We start from the raw sequence: 26187 nt of genomic DNA on the forward strand, positions 1-26187 counted from the left end.
ACATTGTGTGCACCAGTGGTTCCTCCCTACTGACTATGAAAGACAAAATTCTGTGAGAAGTAGGACTGCTACTCTACTCTTTCCATTAAAAAGCAAACAAGTGGAAAGCAACAGAAAGTGAAAAACTTGAAAGTTGTCAGATTTGAATTTATGAATCTGATGACTATCTTCGGACGAAGTACTCCCCTGAGGCAACCAAAATGTCAAAAATTTATAACCACCACCAGCTCTTCAACTTAGCAGAGCAGGAGGAATGTTTGAGTTGAGGAATATAATTAAGGAATAAATGCCTAGAATACAGTTAAACACTGGTCACATGTTTGCAAGAGACAATCTGAATAGTCAGTGACTCTTAACACTTTCAAGTTGATCTCTGTGGTCTGTACCTATCCCTCTTGTTACAGAGCTCCAAGCAGTTACAGTAACAATCCATTAGCTTTTGTGAGTTACAATACACTTACCTCCATTTACTACCACAAGTGGGTTTATCCTCAGCATGATGATTACTGAATTATCCTTTCACTTTCTAAACTTTCATCATATTCAGGCACACTGTGTGCTCTATAAATCTCTCTCTAATTATACGAGGAGTAAAATTTTCTATACTCTCAATGCCTAACGAGGTATGTATTCCTATAATGGATGACAACAAATGCACTTTAGCACTACTATACATTCATTAACAACCTTCAACATCCCCTCATTCTTCTCTGCCCTTGCTGAGTGTTCATTTGAAAGCATTTGACTATTTGTACTCCTGTGACCAATGCCCAAACTGGATATGGCTAGGAAATCAAGCCGGGTCCTAAAGGAAGCTTCAAATATGAATAATTGAGGCACGCACACGCACACACACGCGCACACACGCGCACAGACAGAGAGAGAGAGAGAGAGAGAGAGAGAGAGAGAGAGAGAGAGAGAGAGAGATCCAAAAATCTGAGTAAGCCAAGTACTAACCAACTGACATATGCAGATGATAGATGTGAGCAAATAATAGTCATGCAAACTAAGCATGCATTATGAAAGCTATTAGAGGCAACATGAAGCATGTCAAAATGCAATAACGAAGCAAAGCATGCAGTCCACCACATGGTTATTAACTGCAAATATTTAACAGAAACAAGTTCTGTGACGTGTAGATCAATGGTGACTTTATATTTCTTCTAGTCTCCCTTGAAATACTGGCCATGTTGAATTAATTTATTTTTTTCCTCACTCTCACAGAAAAATTATGAATGGTAAGGCTACTTTTAAAAATCCATCACTATATTAAATATGTCATTTTCAGTGTCCTTAGGGAGTATGCAATACCCAGTTATGAATTAATTTACCCAAAGAGGAAAGGTCTATGCAATCAACAGGTTAGTTCACCCTAAATTTCACATTCTTACACATGCCTCTGACTTCTTAATGAAGCTAAAAACTTCTAATAACATATCCTATCTGTAATAAACTTTTTCCAACCTAAAGAATTACACATTTGAGCTTCTTCCTCTTGTTTTTGTCTTTCCCTCGCCCATTGTTTGTCTTATTATCCTCCATCTTCCGAGATCGGATTTCTCGCATCAGGTCGAAAAATACCTGCAATGTTGCAGGCATGTAATCAGAAAACGGGTTCCAAAAATAATGCTGTAAAAAAATAGCCTCACAGCAGAAAACAAATTAGAATATAAGCTTCAAATACTAAATGTGGCTGAAACTCAAACTTATTGGCTATCTCTTAGTTCACTGTAAGAGGTTTGACAATATTAAACAAGTGGCAGTTTCTGCAACACATCAATGCAGCAATTTTTGCCCTGAAGGTTTGAGCAATGAAATATGTGTTCTGAACAATGTATTTGAAAAAGTTTCTCCGCCCATCTTCTGTAGATGATGGCCTATAGTTTAACATCAAAACAGCCTATTTTCCAAACTAGTTAGCAGTGATGTGTGCATCTCAAAAACTGTACATACAATTTGTAGGCATGCTGGAAGCTTTATATTATGGTGTCCATTTAGAGACTGAAACAAGAAATGCAAAGCCGAAATACTGGTAAGTGAAAAAATTCAAAACTTGACAACTTTTCAAATTTTACTAGTGATATGTGACAAACCCATAAAAACTGAAAAATAGTTTAATCTGGTGTTAAATTTCTGTAAAAAAAATAGCCTTTAAATAAAACATAACAGACATTACACACCAATAATATGTAAACCCTTATTAACAATAAGAGCTGGCCACTCAGAAATGTTTGTAATTTTATTAACATTTTCCTTGTTTTATCAAACAAGCTATACTAAGCATACAATTTTGCTTGCAAATTATGATACCAAATTTGTTGTGCAAGATTCAGCAATCATCAACAACATTTTTATCAACTGTTCATAACAACCATTCAAAAAAACAGTTTTCTCTGACTTTAACAATGATTGAGTTATGGGTTTTGTATCATGTTATGTAAGATAAACAAATTTGTTATTGACAACGTAAAAGAAGTAGCAAATTTGTGCAACACTATGATCTGCAGAGTAAAGCAAATTTCTGCTGGGATGAAAATTTCACATATCAACCAGCTAAAGCTCTTTGATAGTGTGTTCATTTTTTGCCAATCTTCTTCCACTCTTCTGAAGCAGATGTTAGTTTCCATTAACAATTCTCGTTATCTTTTTATTTCATAGATCAGATCACATACACTTTTTACCTTGCAGAATAATTTCTATTAAATACAAAACAAGGACCAGACACTATCAGCAAAAATTTACTGCCTGCTCTCACAAGTTCCCCATAAATAGTTTCCTACCTTCCTCTTAGTCCTGTCACACTATTCATCAATTACAATCTTCAACATTTTTCTTACATTACTACAAGAATCTGACTCATTCATTTCCAGAAACCATACCTGAAATTAGAGTGGCTTGAACGTCATATGCATCAACCATCATGTAGTACAAGATTACTTTTTATGAACTGACTACTTTGTTAACATTTCAAAATGATAAAAATAAGAAATTATCTTAACTATCCTGCTGCAGACATCATGCAAATGTGTGTTCAGCCCTATCTGTACAACTGAACAGGGCATGCTGTTATGACATCAGATATAATTTCTGGGCTATTTTCTTGTGAGTCAGATGTCACACTGGAACATCAGAATTTGCTATTTTCCAGTTTAATCTACAACATGAGCAATTTTCCAACCATTTTTATGATTTTGTCTTGCTTCAAGATGACTGACAAATATTGTCTGGCAACAACAGATATGTCCATTACATATCATAATTATTCTAATTACCAAATAAAATTAAAACACTATTTTCTACAGAAAAATCAGAAAACAGCTTCAGATGGAGGATTAATGTGGTAGTGCTGCGAATGCATTGATGAAATTCTGGTAAATGCTGCAGATAATAATCAGAGGAATTAAATTAAGGATTGCATAAAAATTGATATTGACCAGGAAACCAACACGATATCAGTGTGGAATAATGGTAAAGGTATACCTGTTGTGGAACACACAAAGAAGAGAAGATGTTTTGGCACGTGTTTATATAATCAAATTGTAAAAATGAAGAAGAAAAGGTCACTGGTGGTAGAAATGGTTATGGATCAAAGTTGTGCAATATATTTAGCACAAAATTCATTTTGAAAATAGCATCAAAAGAATATAAAACGGCTTTTAAACAAATTTGGGCAAATAATATGGATAAGACATCTGATCCAAAGATACAGATTGTACTGGAGAAGATTATACAAAATTAACATTTTCCCCTGATGTTACAAAATTCAAAATGGAAGCTATTGATAATGATATAGTGGCTCTAATGTTGAGGAGAGCATACAAATGCTGAATGGAAAACTTTTGCCTGTAAAGGACTTCAAAGATTATGTGGAACTTTATCTAAAAAGTAAAGAAGACGAGATGGGTAATCCTCTGAAAATAGTGTATGAACAGGTGAATGAGAGGTGGGTGGTGGCAATAACTATTCAAGACAGAGGATTTCAACAAGTATCACTTGTTAACAGCATTGCTACAACATAGGGTGGTAGACACATCGATCATGTTTCTGATCTCAATGTAAAGCAATTAATTGAGACACTGAAAAAGAAGAAGAATACAAATGGTACCCAGATCACTCTCTTCAAAGTGAAAAATCACATAAGACTCTTCGTAAACTTTTTATTGTGAATCCGACACTTGACTAACAGACGAAGAAAAATGTGACTACACAGGCAAAAAGTTTTGGATCTAAATGCCCACTTTCAGATAAATTTATCAACAGTATGCTGAAATCTGGCATTGCTGTATCTATTCTCATGTGGGCAAAAGCCAAAACTGATTCTCTCTTGACAAAAAATTGCAGCAAAAAGAAACAAGACTCACAAGCATACCAAAACTGGAAAACACAAACCACATGGAAATGCAAAGTTCTCTGGATTGCACTCTTATTCTTACTGAGGGAGATTCAGTCAAGTCATTGGAAGTGTCTTGCCTCGGTGTGATCGGCAGAGAGAAATATGGCTTCTTCCCACTTGGAGGCAAGCTGCTGAATGTCTGCGAAGCTTCTTACAAGCAGATTATTGAAAATGCGGAAATAAACATCATTTGCATTGTTGGGCTTTGGTACAAGAAGAAATATGAATCTATGATCGATCTAAAGACCTTGAGATATGGAAAGATAACAACAGATCAGGACCAGGATGGATCACATATCAAAGATTTGCTGGCCAATTTCTTTCAACACAATTTTTCAAACTGGGAACTACAATGATTCTTACCTCCATGTGTGCATTTGATGAAATGTAGTGCCTCTCAGAACATTTGACTCAGTTACTCAAATCCTGAAAGAATATTTCAACTTGAGGCTGACTTAATATAGAAAACTCAAGGTATATTTAAAAGCAATGCTGCAAGCAGAATCCTCGAGGCTAAGCAACCAAGTGAGATTTATTTTCAAAAATTGTGATCGTGTCCTTGTTGTGGAAAACAAGCAGAAGAATGTAATTACTGATGAACTAAAATAAAGATGATATGATCCTAATCCAGTAAGGCAGTGCAAACTCAAGCAAAACAAAGAAGCATTACTGGAGGAGGCAAACAATGGAGATTCCTCAGGATGAGGTGACAGTATATTGATAAGCTGTTTGACTATCTCTAAGGGATGACAATGTGGAATCTTACTAAGGAGAGAAAGGATGAACTGTTGGCAAAGCATAATGAGAAGCTTCAAGAATACAAAATTCTGCAGGGCAAGTCACCATCTGACCTGTGGAGGGAGGACCTGGATGTTCTCTCAGAGGATAAAGTAGAATCAAAAGAGAGAGAAGAGGAAGCAGTAGATGTAGTTGGTAAGACTGTCAAGGGCAAAGAAGCTGTCTGAAGCACAAAGCTTGTGGTAAACAGTTAGAAGCCCAACACACTGCCTGCACCTAGCGGAAGGCGAATTGCTCCAAAAACTGATCCTGACTGCATGCAAAAGGCAGAAAAGGCAACTGCTGTAAAGGAAAACAAATACAAATGTCAAGGAAAGAAAAAGAAAGATGTGGATAATCCTGGTGATGGTGTGAATGACAGACCACTGCATAAACGAGGAGGAGGATCCCCAGAGGGGCTCGAAAAGAAACACTAGCAGAAATGTAGAGAGACCTTGCAAACAAACAAAGCAAAATGTTACAAACAGAGACAGCAAAGTTGTGTATACATGCTCAGTGGCTTACAACTATGTATTGTGGACAAAACAGGAGCTTCTTTGCTGTGCCTTAGCAGTATGTGCTACAGATGCTCTGTAATAGAATTCATTGGTGCACAGCATATTTAATTAAAAAGCTGGTGTGGACATCGATGGTTTAGCTATACAACTTAAACATAAATGACTGCAATACACATTGCAATATATAAGAAATACCTGAGCCTTCATTTTACACACTTGATCTAAAAAATCGTCTGTTACAACACAAGTTATCCAAATAACATTAATTCCATAATTGTATCAAAACAACGTGGTATTCCAAAGTAAACACAAACATTTTCCTTACACAATGAACTTACTTTGTCGACATTTTCACGTGTTTTTGCTGAAGTCTCCACATATGGGACACCCCACTGCTGTGCTCTAGCCGTTGCATCTGCTAATGAGACTTTCCTCTTCTCATCTAAATCACTTTTATTGCCAACAAGAAGAAAAGGGATATTTTCATCGTTTTTCACACGAAGTATTTGTTCCCTGAAATATACAGGAAGTAAGACAAAGTCCAAAACAATTGTTCTCCCAGAAGAGGGAGTCCACATGTCTGAAAAGAAACTGTTTAGGCTTTACAATACTTAAGAAAGTATCATAAGAAAATAAGGATAAAATACATTAAAAACAACGATTCCAAGACTTACCAAGCGGGAAAGCGCCGGTAGACAGGCACAATAAAATAACACACAAACACACACACAAAATTTGGAGCTTTCGCAACCGGCGGCTGCTTCGTCAGGAAAGAGGGAAGGAAAAGGAAAGGATGTGGGTTTTAAGGGAGAGGGTAAGGAGTCATTCCAATCCCGAGAGCGGAAAGACTTACCTTAGGGGGGAAAAAATGATAGGTAGACACACACACACACACACACACACACACACACACACACACACACACACACACACACACACACACACACAAGCAGACACAAGCAGACATATTTAAAGGCAAAGAGTTTGGGCAGAGATGTCAGTCGAGGCGCAAGTGTGGAGGCAAAGATGATGATGAATGACAGGTGAGGTGTGAGTGGCGGCAACTTTAAATTAGCGGAGATTGAGGCCTGGTGGATAACGAGAAGAGAGGATGAAGGGCAAGTTCCCATCTCCGGAATTCGGATGGGTTGGTGTTGGTGGGAAGTATCCAGATAACGCGGAGGGTGGAACACTGTGCCAAGATGTGCTGGCCGTGCACCAAGGCATGTTTAGCCACAGGGTGATCCTCATTACCAACAAACACTGTCTGTCTGTGTCCATTCATGCGAATGGACAGTTTGTTGCTGGTCATTCCCACATAGAAAGCGTCACAGTGTAGGCAGGTCAGTTGGTAAATCACGTGGGTGCTTTCACACGTGGCTCTGCCTATGATTGTGTACACCTTCCGAGTTACAGGACTGGAGTAGGTGGTGGTGGGAGGGTGCATAGGTCAGGTTTTACACCGGGGACGGTTACAAGGGTAGGAGCCAGGGGGTAGGGAAGGTGGTTTTTCTCATCCCCTCAAACCCAGAACCTCTCACAGAAGAACCCCAAAAGTACCCCACTTGTGACAGGATACTTCCCGGGACTGGATCAGACTCTGAATGTGGCTCTCCAGCAGGGATACGACTTCCTAAAATCCTGCCCCAAAATGAGATCCATCCTTCACGAAATCCTCCCCACTCCACCAAGAGTGTCTTTCCGCCGTCCACCTAACCTTTGTAACCTCTTGGTTCATCCCCATGAAATCCCCAAACCACCTTCCCTACCACCTGGCTCCTACCCTTGTAACTGCCCCCGGTGTAAAACCTGTTCTATGGACCCTCCCACCACCACCTACTCCAGTCCTGTATCCCGGAAGGTGTACACAATCAAAGGCAGAGCCACATGTGAAAGTACCCACGTGATTTACCAACTGACCTGCCTACACTGTGACGCTTTCTATGTGGGAATGACCAGCAACAAACTGTCCATTCGCATGAATGGACACAGGCAGACAGTGTTTGTTGGTAATGAGGATCACCCTGTGGCTAAACATGAATTGGTGCACGGCCAGCACATCTTGGCTCAGTGTTACACCATCCGGGTTATCTGGATACTTCCCACCAACACCAACCCATCCGAATTGCCCTTCAATATATCCTCTCTTCTCGTTATCCACCAGGCCTCAATCTCCGCTAATTTCAAGTTGCCGCCACTCATATCACCTGTCATTCAACATCACCTTTGCCTCCACACTTGCACCTCGACTGACATCTCTGCCCAAACTCTTTGCCTTTAAATATGTCTGCTTGTGTGTGTGTGTGTGTGTGTGTGTGTGTGTGTGTGTGTGTGTGTGTGTGTGTGTGTGTCTTTACCTATCATTTTTCCCCCCCTAAGGTAAGTCTTTCCGCTCTCGGGATTGGAATGACTCCTTACCCTCTCCCTTAAAACCCACATCCTTTCATCTTTCCTTTTCCCTCCCTTTTTCCTGACGAAGCAGCCGCCGGTTGCGAAAGCTTGAAATTTTGTTTGTTTGTTGTGTGTGTGTGTGTGTGTGTGTGTGTGTGTGTGTGTGTGTGTGTGTGTGTGTGTGTGTGTTATTTTATTGTGCCTGTCTACCGGCGCTTTCCCCCTTGGTAAGTCTTGGAATCTTTGTTTTCAATATATTTTTCCCATGTGGAAGTTTCTTTCTATTTTATTTACATCAAGTATATAATACATTAATCTAAATTGTTTCCTCAGAACAAAGATTGACTACTGAGGGAAACAAATAGTTTTAGATCTTAGAAATAAAACAAAATACAAAAAGATGAAGTCAAAAGACACCTTCTGATAATTTGTATGTATTTATTTCTCAGCCAAATAAATATTTATGTTTGAAATGTTTGGATACTACTTTTCCCTTTTTTTCTCAGTTCTCCTTTCTCAACAGTGTTAAGTATTTACTGTATGACCCTCATCAATAAAATCTATTATGAATTTTACTTTGGTTATTACTATCACTGCTGAATCCTCAATGCTGTAACTATATTTTTATTCTGTAAGTGGAACAGTTATGAATAACTTTACTTTTACCACACATTATAAACTAATATGTGCATCAGCTTGCACAACAGACAGAACTCTGAACAGCCAGAAGTTTGGTACCAACATGTACAAACGACTACATGCGACAAGAATGTCTCAGTACAGGATCACCACAGCAGACTTACTTGCCACAAGTAAATAATTAAGGAAGAAAAATCACTTAAGTAAATGCTACTTTTTTACAAGACAGGAATGGATGCATAGTAACAAAAGTGAATGTTCCCAAGTCAGGAGGAGAGATTAATTTCTTTGCTCAGTGAGTTTAATATGAACTTTGGAGAAACAAGGATATTATAATTTTTCCATTTCTGTTATGAATGAGATCAATGGGCTAAACGTAACACTCAAAATCCACTGTACATATCTCAAAGTTGTATCTACCACCCACCCAATCTATAAAAATATCTTCTGAATGAGCCCGACATGTCATAACTGTTCTCATCAGAGTTGTATCTCGTAAGTAGGCAAGGCCATTTGTGAAGGCAACCATGTCATTATTGCTCTTCTGTGACTTTTGCATGGCATTTTATGTGGATGGAAGAGGGCCACAATTTGGTACACAAAATTACTTGGATAATATAAAGATATGACATATCAAGAAGCTGAGCATGTGACTGAGTAGTTGGGTTAATGATAGACGAAGAATGCAACAAACATTGTTCAAAAAAGTCAACAATAACGAAAACATCTAGGGAGTTTTTACTACAGTACAAAATAAGTATAAAAAATACTTTGATAAGACAAACATATTGTGAGGTTCACCGAGAACAGACGCGTACACTAACTTATACAAATGCAATTCAATTCAATTTCTGTAGAAGTAACAGGACACTTGACCAAGTGTCATTACAATAAACAAAGTCCAACTCGCCCAACCTATGAAATATCTTACATATGAGCCCAACATGTATTAATTGGTCTCTGTAAACCAGAGGTGCTGAGGTTCAAAGATTCACTGAGCAATCCTAATAAAGGTTTCCCAGGGTTTCTCTAACCAGTTCAAGTGAGTACCAGGTCACTTCCTCATGAAGCCAAGGCTTAATCATTATCCAATCTAAGATGTATCAAATAACCCCTAAATTACCTTTCTTATAATCCCAAGCAGTAGTGAGGCAATAAATACATAGTTATAAAAAAAGTAATAGCAAAGCAGTCCCTATTGTTTACAAGATATTGGACCTACACGACATGTTAAAATTGTGTTGCACTCATTCAGCTGTAAGCATTTAATGGTACTGTTTATTAGCTGAGCCATTTGAATGACCTTACAGACTGATTCAAAAGTTTAAGCTGTAGCTTCCCTACACATCTGTCAGTGATTAAAATAATTTCAGACAGACTGTGTGTGTGTGTGTGTGTGAACTGTCGAAGCCAGTCTAGATTAGACTGGAAAGTAACAATACAGCTGTGAGTTGGTGAAGCCATTAAATGGGAAAGTTAGTTGCAATGAGACTGCATTCCAGCACCTAAGCTAATACATTATGTATTTAATGTCTCAACCCACTCCTCCAAAAAGTAATGGTTATATCACTAGCTACACAAATCAGCTGCCTACTATCATAATTTCAAATGAGCAACTGTCCTTGACACTTCACTGTCCGAGAGTAAACAGTCTCTCGTGAAGTTTCACTCAGATTAGGGTTCCATTCTGAAACTAACACCTTTAACTGGGCTAATAGTCTGTAGAGAGAAGATTTCAATCTGGTATACAGTATATAAATAGCACTGTATGGCTATATCAGTTGTTTTTCCAGCTAACTGCCTGTCAAATTTAATAAATGCTATCCCCATCAATTTGTAGGTATAAGATTTTTATTACCCCCAACACGTTTTGAGTTGAAAAATGTCACTGGGCAACTACAGAACTGCTAAAACATTGACTTATGCATACAATGACTTTACTATGGTGTTCCTGTCTTTACATGCAATATAGAATGTTATGTTTACCAGTATGATTTCTTCTTTCAGTCTGCTCCTAATCTTCCATTACTTAGTTGATTGATTTTTTTTTTCCTTCTTTATTTTAAGCTTCAAGTTACAGACTCCTACCCCCATACCAATGCAACTTCAACAAATTTCAGTCCGTCACTGAACATGTGGTGGTGGTGCACTCTGACATCACAAAGCAGGCTTCCACCACCACCACTAAATTGCTGGTCAATATAAAGCATATGACACTGACATCCTTTCCACACTCCATGGATAGGATCTCTGAGGCCAGCTGCCAATCTACATAAGAAACTAGCAACAACTGCAGTTTTTCCACTACTGGACACTCACATAATTAAAAAATCATGGTATTCTTTGGCAATAATATCAATGGGTGATAACTGCATTATGTCAATTCAAACCAGTTTGTGAAGATACAAAAAAATAATGATCACAGATTCAATCATAGTTAAAACAAGTAGCAGGCAGACTCACAATTGTAAAAAGTGCAGTCAGTCTACAAAGGATACTGCTTACAAAACACTTATTCAATTTATCACACGATGCTGCTTGGGTGCATGGGGGACACATTAAATATTGGTCAACCGAAAGTTGATTCCACCCGTCTGATGTAACTGTTGTGTTACTTCATGTGCCGTCCTTTTTCTTTTTGAGTCAGGTTGTGTAAATGGCATGTTTTAGTATTTGGTGGAGGACTCATGTTGGATGTTTAGGTTACGAAGTTGTTCATTAGGCATCTTAGTGAGTCATTTGACACTGTCAGTCACGTGTGCGAGGTTATCATTGGCAGAGATGATGCCAGTTTGCAAACAAGTTACTTTAGTTTTACCTAGTGTGGGTAATGGATTCATTCTTGTGTTTTGTATAATTAATGCTGTATGTTCTTTATGTCTGGGAATTTTCGTGTTTCACAAACAGGGCAGTTTTAGAATTGTGTATGGGTTCATAGTATCAAGGGCTTTGTTTGAGCTACGTAGACCAAGCTTAATTTGCAACACCGGACTTTTGAATTTTGTGTAGGTTCCTTGTATGAAGAGCTCTATTTGAGCTACAAGGATATGAAAGATTTACAATACCAATGGTTTTAGTTTTTGCATTTATTGATTGTGTTGAAAATTTTGTATACTTTATTTTTTAGTTAATACTAGTAATTGTTGTCGTCACCCAAGATACCTACATCCCGCAGTTGTCCCCTTAATTTCACTTCCTTGCTGCAGTTGCAATATTTCGCATGTTATTTATGTTTCTCCACGGGTTTAGTAAGGTGTCATGATTGAAATAAGGGTGCTAACCATTCTTATGGCGTTATGGGTCAAAGCAGACTGGTGGAATCACAACTTCCAGTAATCTCACAAATAGGACTAAAATGCAACATTTAACATACACAAAGAAGGCATCATGAATGGACACACAGTTGTCTAAGGAGAGACGCAAAGACACGCCAAAAACCCCAAAATATATTAATTACAACACAAACACAGGCCTCTAAGCAGTTATTATTCCTGGATCCCATGAGTGAATGCAGAAAAAAAAATAGCTCTAATGTGTGGTAGAATACCAAGTAGCCTATGCATTGCCATGCACTTGACATCTATGTGCACCACCATATGTCACCTCCAGAGAATAATCCAAAGGGCACAAGACTGATCCAGAAACAAGCCATACACTTCTATAAGATCAGGACAGTTCTTCCTTGGTGAAAATCTAGCAAAAAAAAACTTTACCAAATAACACCACTTTCTGAACCAACTGCATGCCACTTAACACCCTTCAGTTTCTCAGTAGCAGCAAATGCGTAACTGATTACACAGTTAACATTACATTTTTGCAAGCCCCTAATCCTGTCTCACTTTCTCCATCACATATGGACACACAGTTCTGATGGTATGAGACTTGCCCGACCCAGTTTACTATAGACACATGAGGTTGACAACTTCCACATTTCCCCACAGATGGAATCCAGGTCCCTTCCCATCAGCAACTCTCTCTCTCTCTCTCTCTCTCTCTCTCTCTCTCTCTCTCTCTCCTCTCCCTCTCCCTCTGTGTGTGTGTGTGTGTGTGTGTGTGTGTGTGTGTGTGTGTGTGTGTGTGTGTGTGTAAAATTTCTGTCAATGAATAGGAACAATGTGAGTGGCAGAGTGGTCAGGAGAAAATGAATCATTGCTAATAAAAGAAAAGTCACGGGTAACTGTTTGTGTAACAACTAAGTAGCACAGACAAAAGGTCGAGCAGAAAATCTCATGTTTAGCACAAAATTTCTAAGGCACTCAAAATTACAACTGGGATACTGAGAAAGAAGAAATTCTTAGCTAGCTTACTTCACCTGTGAATAGAAAAAAAAAGAGGGGATTATATCAGGAATGGGTGATACTCTAAACAACTATTTAAGATTAGCCTGACACCAGATGGTAAGAACTGAGGAGTAAATGCTGGCTTTTCATCAGTTGTTATTGCTTGGAGGTAGGTAGTATCCTATAAAGCAGCATACCTTGTCCTGCTTTGCTCATTGATTACATTACAGTTTTGTTACTCTATTTCTCTTAGTTTGAGATATGTAAACTACCAATGAAAAGTTCTAAAATCAGAATGTGTGCGACATTGCCTGAATATTCTTTAAAGAAAATGAACTATGAAAGTAAGGAGGCCAAAGCTATGGGGTGTTTAACTGCACATAATTCTGCAATAGACGTCTGTGAGCATGCAACAGTACCAGTGAGCAATCACTTCTCAAGATTCAGCTATAATAACTGATACCTATATCGTAAAAACACTGAACCTTGAATATGGCAGCAACTCACCTAAATTCTTGTGTAGCCTGGAAACTATCGTCTTCTGTGATGGAGAACACACAAAGAAATCCTTCTCCACTACGGAAATAGTTATCTCTGAAAGCAGATGTTGGAGTATTAGCCCAGACATACAACAATTACAGGAACGCATACACTGTCACTGAAATGATAAGAACCTTATCGCAGCATAGTCTTCTTGGCCAGCAGTATCTAAGATATCAATCTGGACTTCTTCACCGTCTAAAACAACTTTCTTTCGATATGAATCTGCCTTTGTCGGCTCATAATCCTCAACGAACTGAAAAGACGCAAAAAATAAACCACACAGTCTGTATTTAACATTAAATAATGTTCGTTTCTCATACGTAAGTCTCTGGCTTACCTCGTCATACATAAACTGTAGTGTCAAGGCTGATTTGCCGACACCTCCACTCCCTACCATAATAACTTTATGGAGAGCTGGTTGCTGACTCGGTTTCTTGGACATTGTTTACTTTTTAGCCCAAAAGACGTTCCTGAAAAAGTTTAACAATCAGCCAATTTACTTCAGCACTAGTTGCTTGCACTATTGTTTTTATATTTTCCTCCCCTTGCGCTTACCGGCAGTAAGCTAATTCAGTTTCAACGCAACAAACTTATCCTACGAAAATACTTCTAAAACTTCTCACAATGCAATCAATACACGCCCGCACTTCTACTCAAATGTTCTTAAAGCGCTACAACTACAAGATTCAACACTCTTGTTACGAAGCAAAGACTATCGGTAGCAGCAGAGGCGTTGTCTGCTTACAACCAAAACCAGGCTAAGTACTTACAAGTCGTTGACCTTCTGAACAATTTAACTGAATAGTATGTGGAACAAACAATAAAAAAGAAACTTGGAAAGTTGTACATGGATCATTGCATTTGTGTCAACAACCTGTGTTTACAATTATCGGAAAATCCCAAACTGACGTCTTGAACGAAAGAAACGGGAAACTGCAGTCATTTATTTTACATTTTACCACAACAAGCGATACATCCATAAAATAACCCCCTTAACAGCAACTGTAATGTTGGCAGTACGATGCCATTAGTATACAATTAAATATGCTTATTAGTACGGTAATGAGCGTGAGAATTGACGTTGAGGAACATGGAACTACGGGGAGCAACGCTTGATCTTATTGCCGAAAAATGAAAACGTGGATTTGCTGTTTAAATGTTAAATAAGGGAGCATTATGCACGTTTAAATCTTTCTTGTTTATATGCTTTAATTTGATTTATTTAATTTAAAAATTATAGATTGTATTTCTGTGGTATACTCTGTATGAAAAATCAAAAATGTTGTAGTTTTACTCGAAGAAATCCTAATCACACAAATTATGTATGCAGTCACAGAAATTGTTCGCTATTTATGAGGTGCCGGTACTTAAGCTATAATTTTCATTACCCTCAAAGCACTTCGTATCACGTGCGAGCCACCCTTTCAATCTTTATGTGCACATTTTTCTGTTTCAATAACTCGAGAAGAAAAGTCTTAAGTCAGTTGCCCTATTGCTGGTTTAAAGATTTATTTATCCTTAACTTATTTCAGGCCTACGTCCATCATAAGAGAAGTAACATTTATTTCTTATGCAACTTGAATTATGCCTGTCGTATAGTGTATTTGCTAATAGTGTATTTGCTGCTTTTGCAAAATTTTTCTGGGTGTAGAATGGTTTCTGTACGACATGCGGGCTTGAAACAATATCCTCAGCATTCTATGCACTATTTGATATATCGTAAAAGTAACAATTTTACTGAGTAACAAACACAATAACGTGTATCGCACTCACTCCAATCACTGCCTCCTCCAGCCCTCGCTTTCCCAGCCACCTATATAACATCCACCATTTGTCAAAACCAACTAAAATTATAGATGAAATTAGAAGAAAAAGAAAAGCTCGACTCGCAGTCAAGTGAAGGCACTGTATTTCTGTCTTTCCTGTTTTCAGGCAAGCTGCCAGTACAAAGACATCTGTCCATTCACTGCCAATGTGCTGAAATATATTTCTTATTCCCTTTTCCACCCACCCCTGGTTACATTGTTTCTTCCTGAAGGAAGAGGTTACCAGATTTGTACATTTAATTTAATTTTGTAACTTAGCCCAGATGCAGATAGCCGTTGCCTTTTACCTTTATGAATGTGGCTGTGTTTTATTCTTTACGAACGAGGATCACCGCGACTGTGATGAACAAAGATCTCTTGAAATTGCTGCAACCAGTCACTTTCTGTTTTGTTCTTGAATTTGTGTTACCAGTTGACCAGTTTGAAACCACCTAGCAATCTTTAAATGGTACATATTTATTCGTTGTCTGCAGCAGTGTTTTGTAGAGCAAGTGGGGCGTATTATCTGTTGCAAAGTGTATAAAATGCATTAAAATTAATGTCACTGGAAAACATTCAATAATTTTTTCCAGAATACTGTGTGCACCAAGAACCAATCAACGGATATGAATAACTCATCACGACTCCCACAGTGCTGCAGACAACCAATAACTATGTACCATCTGAAGATGAATCGGTAAGTGTTTTGAAACAGATAATGGGATAATAAAAATTTATGAATGAGATAAAAGGTAACTGGTTGCAGTAATTTCAAGAAACCTTCAACCATCATCTGTATAATGGAATTATGACAATGAAAAGTTGTGCCAGACCGAGACTCAAACACAGATTTATCACTTTATGCGAGTGGTCGAGTTAACCATTATGACTGTCAGCGCACAACTCACGGCCAGATCCAAACTTCCATATATCGTCATTCATGCATCACAAACTGCACTCGTGCACATTTTGTTACTTTCATACTGGCATGGGGGTGGGAGGGGGGGGGGGGGGGGGAATTTCAACTGGAAGTCACTGCCTGGTATCGGCAGATAAATACTATATTGCAGTACCTACACACAAAATGCTACACGAAAGATATTGTAAAGCCAGGCGAAAAAACAAAAATCGATCTACATAACAAAATGACATCAGGAAATGAGTGTGTGCTGTGTATAGAAGGTGCTAACAATGCTGCTAAAAAGAGGCAAATGATTGCCTAGCAGAACTACAGAAGTTCCTGAAATGTTGAGCACAATAATTAATGTCATAAAATGGTCACAACATTACCACACGGATATACATATAAATCATACTCTGCAAACAACCATAAACTGCACAGCAGATGGTATGTCCCATTGTACCAGTTAAGGGTTTCTTCCTGTTCCATTCATGTGTGGAGCACAGGGAGAATGATTGTTTGAATGCTTCTGTATATGCAGTAATTATCCTAATCTTATCCTCATGATCTCTGTGTGAGCGGTACGTAGGTGGTTGTAGTGTATCCCTTGAGTAATCATTTAAAACTGGTTCTTGAAACATTGTTAATAGGCTTTCTTGGGATAGTTTACATCTGTCTTCGAGAATCTGCCACCTCAGTCCCATAAGTATCTCTGGGATACTCTCCCATGGATTAAACAAACCTGTAACCATTTGTGCTGCCCTTCTCTGTATACGTTCAATATTGCCTGTTAGTCCTGTTTGGTATGGGTTCCACATACTTGAGCAATACTCTAGGATGGGTCTTAGGAGTGATTTGTAAACAGTCTCTTTTGTTGAATAATGGAACTTCCATAATGTCCTACCAATAAACCGTAGTCTAACACCTGCCTGCCTTACCCATGAATGAACCTGTGTAATTGTTCCATTTCATATCCCTACAAAGTGTTACACCCAGATATTTGTATGAGTTGGCCGATTCCAACAGTGACTCATTGATATTACAGTTACAGGTTACTATATTTTCTCATTTTGTGAAATGCACAATTTTACATTTCTGAACATTTAGAGTAAGTTGCCAATCTCTGAATCATGTTGAAATCTTCTCAAGATCTGGCCTATATTTATGCAGCTTCTCTCAGATAGTACTTTATTATAGATAACTGCATCATCTGCAAAACATTAAAACATGGACACACTTCCCCAGGGCACACCCGAACTTACTTATACATCTGACGATGACTCTCCATCCAAGTTAACATGCCGTGACCTCCCTAGCAAAACGTCCTCAATCCAGTCACAAATTTCACTTGATACCCCATATTTGTACTTTTGACAATAAGCGTAGGTGCGGTACTGAGTCAAATGTGTTTCGGAAATCAATAAATACTGCATTTACCTGGTTACATTGATTCAAAGCAATTTCTGTGACATGAGAAAATTGCGAGTTGTGTTTCACATGTTTTTGAAAACCATACTGGTTGGCATTGAGGATGTCATTCTGTTCAAGATACCTCATCATGTTTCAGCTCAGAATATGTTCTAAGATTGTATGACGAATTGATGTCAAGGGTATTGGATGGTAGTTGTGTGGATCACTTCTGCTACCCTTATTGTAGCTGGGTGTGCACTTTGCCTTTTCCCAAGAACTGGGCACAGTTTTTTTTTACAAGGTACCTTTTATAGATTATAGTGAGAAGAGCAGGTAACTCAGCTGCAAATTCAGTATAGAATCTGACAGGTATCCTGTCGGGGCCTGGAGTTTTGTTCAATTTGAACGATTTCAGTTGTTTCTCAACATCACTGACAGTAATATGTATTTCATTCAATGTTTCAGTAGTACGAGGGTTAAATTGGGGCAACCTGGCTTTTCCTTTGTAAAGGAACATTTGGAAACGGACTTAAGCATGTCAGCTTTTGCTTTGCTGCCCTCTATTTCAGTTCCTGTCTCGTTCGCTAGAGACTGGACACTAACTTTTGTGTCACCAACAGCCTTTACATACAACCAGAATTTCTTTGTATTTTGTGAAATGTCATTTGACAGTATCTTGCTATGGTACCCATTGAAGGTATCATGCAATGCTCTCCTGACACCAAAATGTGTTTCATTCAGCATTTCTCTATCTATAGCCCTACACTTTGTTTCACACCCATTATGCTATAATCTCTGTTTCTTTAGACGTTTCCTTACAGTGACTGCATACCATGGAGGTTCCCTTCCATTACGAACTGTTCTACTGGGTACATATCCAGTGTGTGGTCAACTATTTCCTTAACCTGCAGCCAGAATTCCTGTACAAGATAAGTTAGCTTCTCTGTTAGAACTCCCCCCCCCCTCCCCTCCCCTATGGGTCCAGGGGTTAGAATAGGGCGGAGGTAATTCTGCCTGTCGTATGAGGCAACTAAAAGGAGTTTCACACATTTCAGCCTTTATGTGATGGTCACCTGTAGGGTTTGACCTCCATTCTTCAAAATTTTCCGAAAGAGCAAGCCAATTGGGAAAGGGCGCCTTACAAGGTACATCTTGTCCATCGTCCATGAGATCTTTAGCCCACTTTCTCGTTGTCGCATTGCAGTCCCGCTCATTCTCCACCTCTTGGGCGAGGACACCTTCCTGGGTGCGTTTTCCACCATGCACTAAAGAGAGTCAATTTCTGCATTGGCACCTGATATCCAGCACTGTAGCCAGTCTATTGTGGTGGGGCTGCCATGTACAATGTTGGTTGTAGCCCCCTGACCACACAGGGATCGCTCTGCTGATGCCTGTGCCGTTAACTCCCCAAGTATGCCAAGGGGTAGAGGCCCATCCTCCTGGGGCATCAGAGCTCTCGGCAATGGCCATCCTTCCATGGGGAGGGCCCTTAGTCGAAGTGGGTGGCATCAGGGCGGATGATGCGTGATGACGCATGATGAAGTGTAGTCCATCATCTCTTGCTGGTGGTGAAACACTAGCATTCTCTAAACGATCACAAACTCAATTCAACTACAGAAGTACAACCACAAATCGTTCCCCTCCCTGGCCACACCATGAGAGGAACATCAGGCTAAGGATGGCAGCGGATCTTGTTCACCCCGGTACCTTGTGTGTTCGAGAGCTGATGGGGAATCTTTCATGACGATGAAGCCTCAGTTTTTTGTTGACATTTAGAGGACAAGTTCGGGGAGGTGGAGGGCTTGTCCAAAATGAGATCTGAATCAGTCTTGATCAAAACAGTATCCTCTGCCCGGTCACGGGAGACAAGCTGAGGGATGTTTCTGAAACCATCACGCCCCATAAGAGCTTAAATATGGTCCAGGACATTATATTTCACAGAGACTTTCTTTTGCAGTCCGACAGTGAGCTGCGCGCCAGTGCAGAGCGGTGAGGTGTACATTTCGTCTGGTGTGTCCACCATGGTCCGAAGGATAATCAGGTTGCCACCAGTGCCTTCATCCTGGCCTTTGAGCGTGATACATTGCCTGAGAAGGTCAAGGTGATGGTCTACCGGTGTGATGTGAAGCCCTATATCCCTCACACAATGCAGTGCTTTAAGTGCTGGAAGTTTGGCCATATGTCTTCCTGCTGTACCTCCAGTGTCACATGCTGAGATTGCGGATGCCCATCACACCCTAGTACTCCATGTGCCTCACCTCCCATCTGTGTCAACTGCAGAGAGCACCATTCACTTTCCTTGCTTGACTGCATGATTCTCCAGAAAGAAAGGAAAATCATAGAGTATGAGACCCTGGACAGACTGATGTACACTGAGGCTAAGAGAAAATTTGAACGCCTGCATCCTGTGCATATGGCATCATATTAGGCTGCTGCTACAACAGCTCCACCAGCCAGTGGCTAAAGAGCCCAAAACAAAAGCAGCTGGTCGTAGGGCTTTACGCTCATCCTCAGTCCAGGAGACTGAGCCAGTGAAGTCCTCTCAGGCAGGGAAACCCAAGGAGCAGCGAGAAAAATCCAAAAAGAAAACCCCTAAGACCAAGGAAAGTGCGGTTGCACCAACACCACCGCTACCTACAAGCTCTGCGGCTGAGGATGGGGTGGAGATTTTGGCATCTTCTGAAGACCTAGATCTAGCCAGACCCTCAGACATAATGGATATAGACTGCTTAGGCAATAAATTGGTGGCAGCAGGTGACTCTGAGGCATAAAATGCCTCATTGAATGTGCCATGCCTTCCCAGTCTCATGATGTCATCCCCAGTGGAATTGTGGCGTTTTTTTCCACCGCCTGGCTGAACTATGGAAACTGTTATCTTTACACCTGCTATCTGCATTGCCCTCCAGGAAACCTTGTTCTCAGCAATGCGGACCCTTGCCCTCTGCGGCTATGAGGGATATTACAGGAACTGAAGCGGCTATAATCGAGTGCCAGATGGAGTTTGTGTTCATGTCCTAAACTCGGTCAGTAGTGAACATGTGCCCCACCAAACCCTTCTTGAATCTGTGGCTGTCAGAATAAGGACGATGCAGGAAATAACTGTCTGCAATGTATATCTTCCTTCAGATGGTGCAGTACCCTGAATGTATTAGCTGCACTGATTGATCAACTACCTAAACCTTCCCTACTTCTGGGAGATTTGAATGGCCATAACTCCTTGTGGGGTGGTACCATGCTTACTGGCTGAGGCAGAGATGTCAAAACTTTACTGTGGCAATTCGCCATCTGCCTCTTAAATATTGGGGCTGCCACACATTCTGTGTGGCTCATAGTAGTTACTTGGCCATTGATTTATCAATTTGCAGCCAGGACTTTTCCCATCTTTTCACTGGAGAGCACATGATGACCTGTGTGGTAGTGACCACTTTCCCATCTTTCTGTCACTGCCCCAGCATCAGGCACATGGACGCCTGCTCAGATGGGCTTTGAACAAGGCGGACTGGGGAACTTTCACCTCTGCTGTCACCTCTGAATCTCCCCCACACGGTAACATTGATGTGATGGTTGAGCAGGTGACTTGCACAATTGTTTCTGTGGCAGAAAACTTGATCCCTCGCTCTTTAGAGTGCCTGAGGCGTAAGGCAGTTCCTTGGTGGTCACTGGAAGTCACTGAAGCAATTAAGGAGTGTCGACGAGCTCTACAGCAGCATAAGCGGCACCCTTCCCTAGAGCACCTCATAGCCTTTAAATGGCTTCGTGCCCGTGTTTGCTACCTTATCAAACAATGGAAGGAGGAGTGTTGGGAGAGATACATCTCTACAATTGGGTGCCGCACGGCACCTTCCCAAGTCTGGGCAAAGATCAAACATCTTTTCGGGTACCAGGCCCCAACAGTTGTCCTTGGTGTTACTATAAATGGCGGGTTATGTACCGACGCAAATGCAATTGCCAAGCACTTTTCTTAACACTATCCTTGAGCCTCTGCGTTGGAGAATTATCCCCCAGATTTTCGCACACTCAAACAGCGGCTGGAAGGAAACGTCCTCTCATTCACTACACATTACAGTGAATCCTATAATGCCCCATTTACAGAATGGGAGCTTCTCAGTGCCCTTGCACATTGCCCTGACACAGATTCCTGGCCTAATCACATTCCACAGACAGGTGATTAAACATCTCTCATCTGACTACAAGCGACATGTTTTCGTCACCTTCAACTGGACCTGGTGTGATGGCATCTTGTCATCGCAATGGCGGAAGAGCACCATCATTCTGGTGCTCAAACCCGGTCGATTTGGATAGCTGTTGGCCAATCAGCATCACCAACATTCTTTGTAAGCTGCTGGAACATATGGTATGTCGGCGGTTGGTTTGGGTCCTGGAGTCACTTGGCTCCAAATCAGGGCGGCTTCCACCAGGGTCGCTCTACCACTGGTAATTTTGTGTCCATCAAATCTGCCATCCGAACAGCCTTTGCCAGCTGGCAACACCTGATTGCTGTCTTTTTTGACTTCAGGTAAAGCATACGACACGACTTGGTGACCATATCCTTGCCACGTTGTAAGAGGGGAGTCTCTGGGGACCACTCCCGATTTTTATCCAGAACTTCCTTTCGCTCCGTACTTTCCATGTCCAAATTGGTGACTCCCATAGTTCCATCCATATGCAGGAGAATGGAGTCCCGCAGAGCTCTGTATTGAGTGTCTCTATTTTTAGTGGCCATTAACGGTGTAGCAGCAGCTGTTGGGCCCTTCGTCTCACCTTCTCTGTATGCACCCGACTTCTGAATTTCGTACTGCTGCTCCAGTACTGTTGTTGCTGAGTGGCACCTCCAGGGAGCCATCCAAAAGGCGCAGTCATGGGCTCTAGCCCACGGCTTCCAGTTTTCAGCTGCAAAGTTGTGTGTCATGCATTTCTGTCGCTGTCGTACTGTTCATTCGGAACTCGCACTTTACCTTAATGACGATCCACTCACTGTAGTGGAGACATATGAATTCCTAGGACTGGTTTTCGATGCTCAATTGACTTGGCTCCCTCATCTTCGTCAGCTTAAGTAGAAGTGCTGGCAGCACCTAATGCCCTCCATTGCCTGAGCAACACCAATTGGGGTGCAGATCGCTGTACACTGCTGCAGTTCTATAGAGCCCTTGTCCAATCCCGAATTGACTATTGGAGTGTGGTTTGTGGCTCGGTAGTGCCTTCAGCATTACGTTTGCTTGATGCTGGGCATCACTATGAGGTTCAATTAGCGACAGGAGCTTTTAGGACAAGTCTGGTGAGCAGTGTACTGGTGGAGGCTGGTGTCCCTCCACTGCAGAACAGACGTGCGCAAGTGCTCACCAGTTATGCAGCACACATTCATAGTTCTCCTGAGCATCCGAATTACGTCTCCTTTTCCCACCAACGGCGGTCTATCTCCCGAATCGGTGGCCCAGATCAGAGCTAACGACTGTGGTTTGTGTGCGGTCCCTTCTTTCTGAACTGGAGTCCTTCCCTTTACCACCTCTATTTGCAGTCTGTTCACGTACGTCTCGGCCGCAAATTCGTCTGGACCTTTTGCATGGCCCTAAGGGCTTCGTTAACCCCGCTGCCCTCCGATGTCACTTCCTTTCGATTCTTGACATGTTCCGGGGCTCTGAAGTGGTTTACACTGATGGCTCAATGGCTGATGGTCACTAGGTTTTGCATATGTTCATGGAGGACATATTGAGCAGCACTCCTTGCCAGTTGGCTACAGTGTTTTCTGCAGAGCTGGCAGCCATACTTCGTGCTCTTGAGTACATCCACTTACGCCCTGGCGAGTCATTTCTCCTGTGTACTGACTATTGAGCAGCCTACAAGCTATTGACCAGTGCTACCCTCGCCACCCTCTGGTAGCGTCAATTCAGGAGTCAATCTATGCCCTGGAACAGTCCTGCCATTCCGTGGTGTTTGTGTGGACCCCAGGATATGTCAGAATCCTCGGTAATGAACTTTCTGACAGGCTGGCCAAACAGGCGACGCGGAAACCACTTATGGAGGTGGGCATCTCCAAAGCTGACCTGTGTTCCTTCTTACACTGCAGGGTTTTCTGGCTTTGGGAGGCGGAATGGCATAACAGCAAGCACAACAAACTGTGTGTCATTAAGGAGACTATGAATGTGTGGAAGTCTTCCATGCAGGCCTCTTACAGGGAATCAGTTGTCCTCTGCTGGCTCTGCATTGGCCATGCATGGCTAATGCATGATTACCTACTCCATCGCGAGGACCAACCTCAGTGTCGCTGTGGCTCTCAAATGACAGTCATCCACCTCTTGCTGGACTGCTCACTTTTAGCCGCTCTGCGGCAGACTTTTAACTTTCCCAGCACCCTGCTTTGGTGTTGGGTGACAATGCCTCCACAGCAGCTTTAGTTATACATTTTATCCATGAGAGTGGGTTTGTACTTCTATCTAGGTTTTAGCACATGTCCTTTGTTCCTCTGTGTCCTTCACCCTAGTGCTTTTAGGGTGGAGGTTTTAATGTATTGCAGAGTAGCTGGCTTTCCCTTTTTATTCTCATGGTTGGCCAGCCACTGTAATCTGCTTTCATGTTTTATTCTCTTCTGTTTCTAGCATCTCTCTGTTTTTGTTGTCCTCTTTTGTTCCTTTTAGTGTTTGTTGCCTTCCCTTCGTTCTTGTGGCTTTTCCTTTCTTTCCGTTATGTGGTATATGTTTCATCCATTTTATTCTCACACTTGGAGCATTGTTTTATTAGGACCAAGGGACTGATGACCTTGTAGTTTGGTCCCTTCTCCTGCCTCTATACCAACCAATCTCTGTTAGCAGATTCTGTAAGGGGAGCCATAGTCACACAAGGAATGATCCCTGTGGTTAATGGGGCCAGACAGACAAGTTGTTTTAGGTTAAAGTCGAAGTCCAGACAGACAACAAATCAATAAAAATAGAACAAAAGAAGTGTAATGTACAGTAAATTGGGATAAAGCTAAGGGTACCTAGTATAAATTTGCTTCATCAGAATATCAGGGGAATAAAAAATAAAGTAAACAAGATGTTAGTTTCCAAAATGAGATTTTTCACTCTGCAGCGGAGTGTGCGCTGATATGAAACTTCCTGGCAGATTAAAACTGTATCTCATTCTGGAAACATCCCCCAGGCTGTGGCTAAGCCATGTCTCCGCAGTATCCTTTCTTTCAGGAGTGCTAGTTCTGCAAGTTTCGCAGAAGAGCTTCTGTAAAGTTTGGAAGGTAGGAGACGGATACTGGCAGAAGTAAAGCGGTGAGTACCGGACGTGAGTCGTGCTTCGGTAGCTCAGTTGGTAGAGCACTTGCCCGCGAAAGGCAAAGGTCCTGAGTTCAAGTCTCGGTCGGGCACACAGTTTTAATCTGCCAGGAAGTTTCAAGATGTTAGTTTGTTTAGATGATCTCAAAAATAAGAATGACATTGGTATACTTTGTCTGTCTGAACACCATATAATTGTGGGGATGGAAAGTCTCAGTATAAGTGCTTATAATTTAGCATTTTACACTTGCAGATGTAGCATGGATAAAGGAGGAGTTGCCACTACACAAAACAAGGATATAAATACAAAACTATAGAAGTAAGCAAATTTTATGTCAATCAGCACTTAGAAGTTTGTGCATGTGAACTACAGCTAGATAATGTGGTGGTGATATTAGCAACAGTGTACAGGTCTCCATTAGAAGATTGGGAGCTATCCATAAAAAAAGTTAGACTTCCTTTTATGCTGTCTGTCAGACAGAAAGAAGAAGTTATTAATCTCTGGTGATTTCAGTGTAACCTTTCTAGGCAATTCTGAAAGGAATAGTGAACTAGAAGTGTTATTAATGACATATAACTTAGAATCAGTGATCAATTTCCCTACATGTATAGCTGCAGACAGTAGCAGTCTAATTGATAATTTATTTGTGCAGCAAGAGTGTGTAAAAGTAACACATGCTTTCCCTCTGATAGATGGATTATCAGACCATTATGCACAATTGATAAACTTACAAAACCAAGCAGGGTATACAGTTCAGAAACTTTTAAATGAAAGTGTAAGGTTGCTCAATCCGGTATCTATAGAGCACTTCAGAGAAATTTTAAGATGTGTTAATCGGGGAGATGTATATAATGATAAATGCAACGTATTTCTTGATAAATTTATATCCCTCTTTGAACATTGTTGCCCAAAAAAATTACTAAATGTAACACCAAACAGTTTTCAAAGAAACCTTGGATTACTACAGATATTAAAGTGACTTCAGAAAGTACAAGAAAAGTGTAGGAGACAGCAAGAATTAGTAAAGGCCCAGAAGTAATATTACACTGTAAAAATTATTGCAACAAACTGAGAAAAGTTGTCAGAAAATCAAGGAATAAGTATATTAAAGATTAAATTACAATTATGGCAATAAAAACAAATCAGTGTGGAATGTTGGTAGAAGGGAGTCAGGAAAAGTAACCACTAGAGTAAGTAGTATTACTATTAAAGAGAATCAGACCATCTTAACCAACAGTACACATGTAGCTAATGTATTTAACAACCATTT

At 40.7% G+C, this 26187-nt stretch overlaps 1 protein-coding gene and 1 pseudogene across 5 annotated transcripts in view; one reads left to right on the forward strand and one right to left on the reverse strand.

The window, feature by feature from the left end:
* The window catches only part of LOC126353891 (ras-related protein Ral-a), a 33762-nt gene extending 19277 nt beyond the window's left edge, over nucleotides 1-14485 (reverse strand). The window contains exons 1-6 of one of the 5 annotated variants that reach the window (XM_050003101.1): nucleotides 14416-14480; nucleotides 13879-14011; nucleotides 13673-13794; nucleotides 13506-13592; nucleotides 6027-6201; nucleotides 1465-1581 (exon numbers count right to left, since the gene is read on the reverse strand). In XM_050003101.1, the coding sequence (XP_049859058.1) occupies nucleotides 1465-1581; nucleotides 6027-6201; nucleotides 13506-13592; nucleotides 13673-13794; nucleotides 13879-13983 (606 nt within the window). In that variant the 5' untranslated portion in view covers nucleotides 13984-14011; nucleotides 14416-14480. The other 4 variants (XM_050003102.1, XM_050003100.1, XM_050003105.1 and 1 more) reach the window with 4 other exon arrangements.
* LOC126353890 (DNA topoisomerase 2-like) lies at nucleotides 2157-6015 on the forward strand (annotated as a pseudogene).
* Nucleotides 14486-26187: the final 11702 nt, after the last annotated feature.

Source organism: Schistocerca gregaria, chromosome 3, assembly GCF_023897955.1.
Source record: "Schistocerca gregaria isolate iqSchGreg1 chromosome 3, iqSchGreg1.2, whole genome shotgun sequence".
NCBI lineage: Eukaryota > Metazoa > Arthropoda > Insecta > Orthoptera > Acrididae > Schistocerca > Schistocerca gregaria.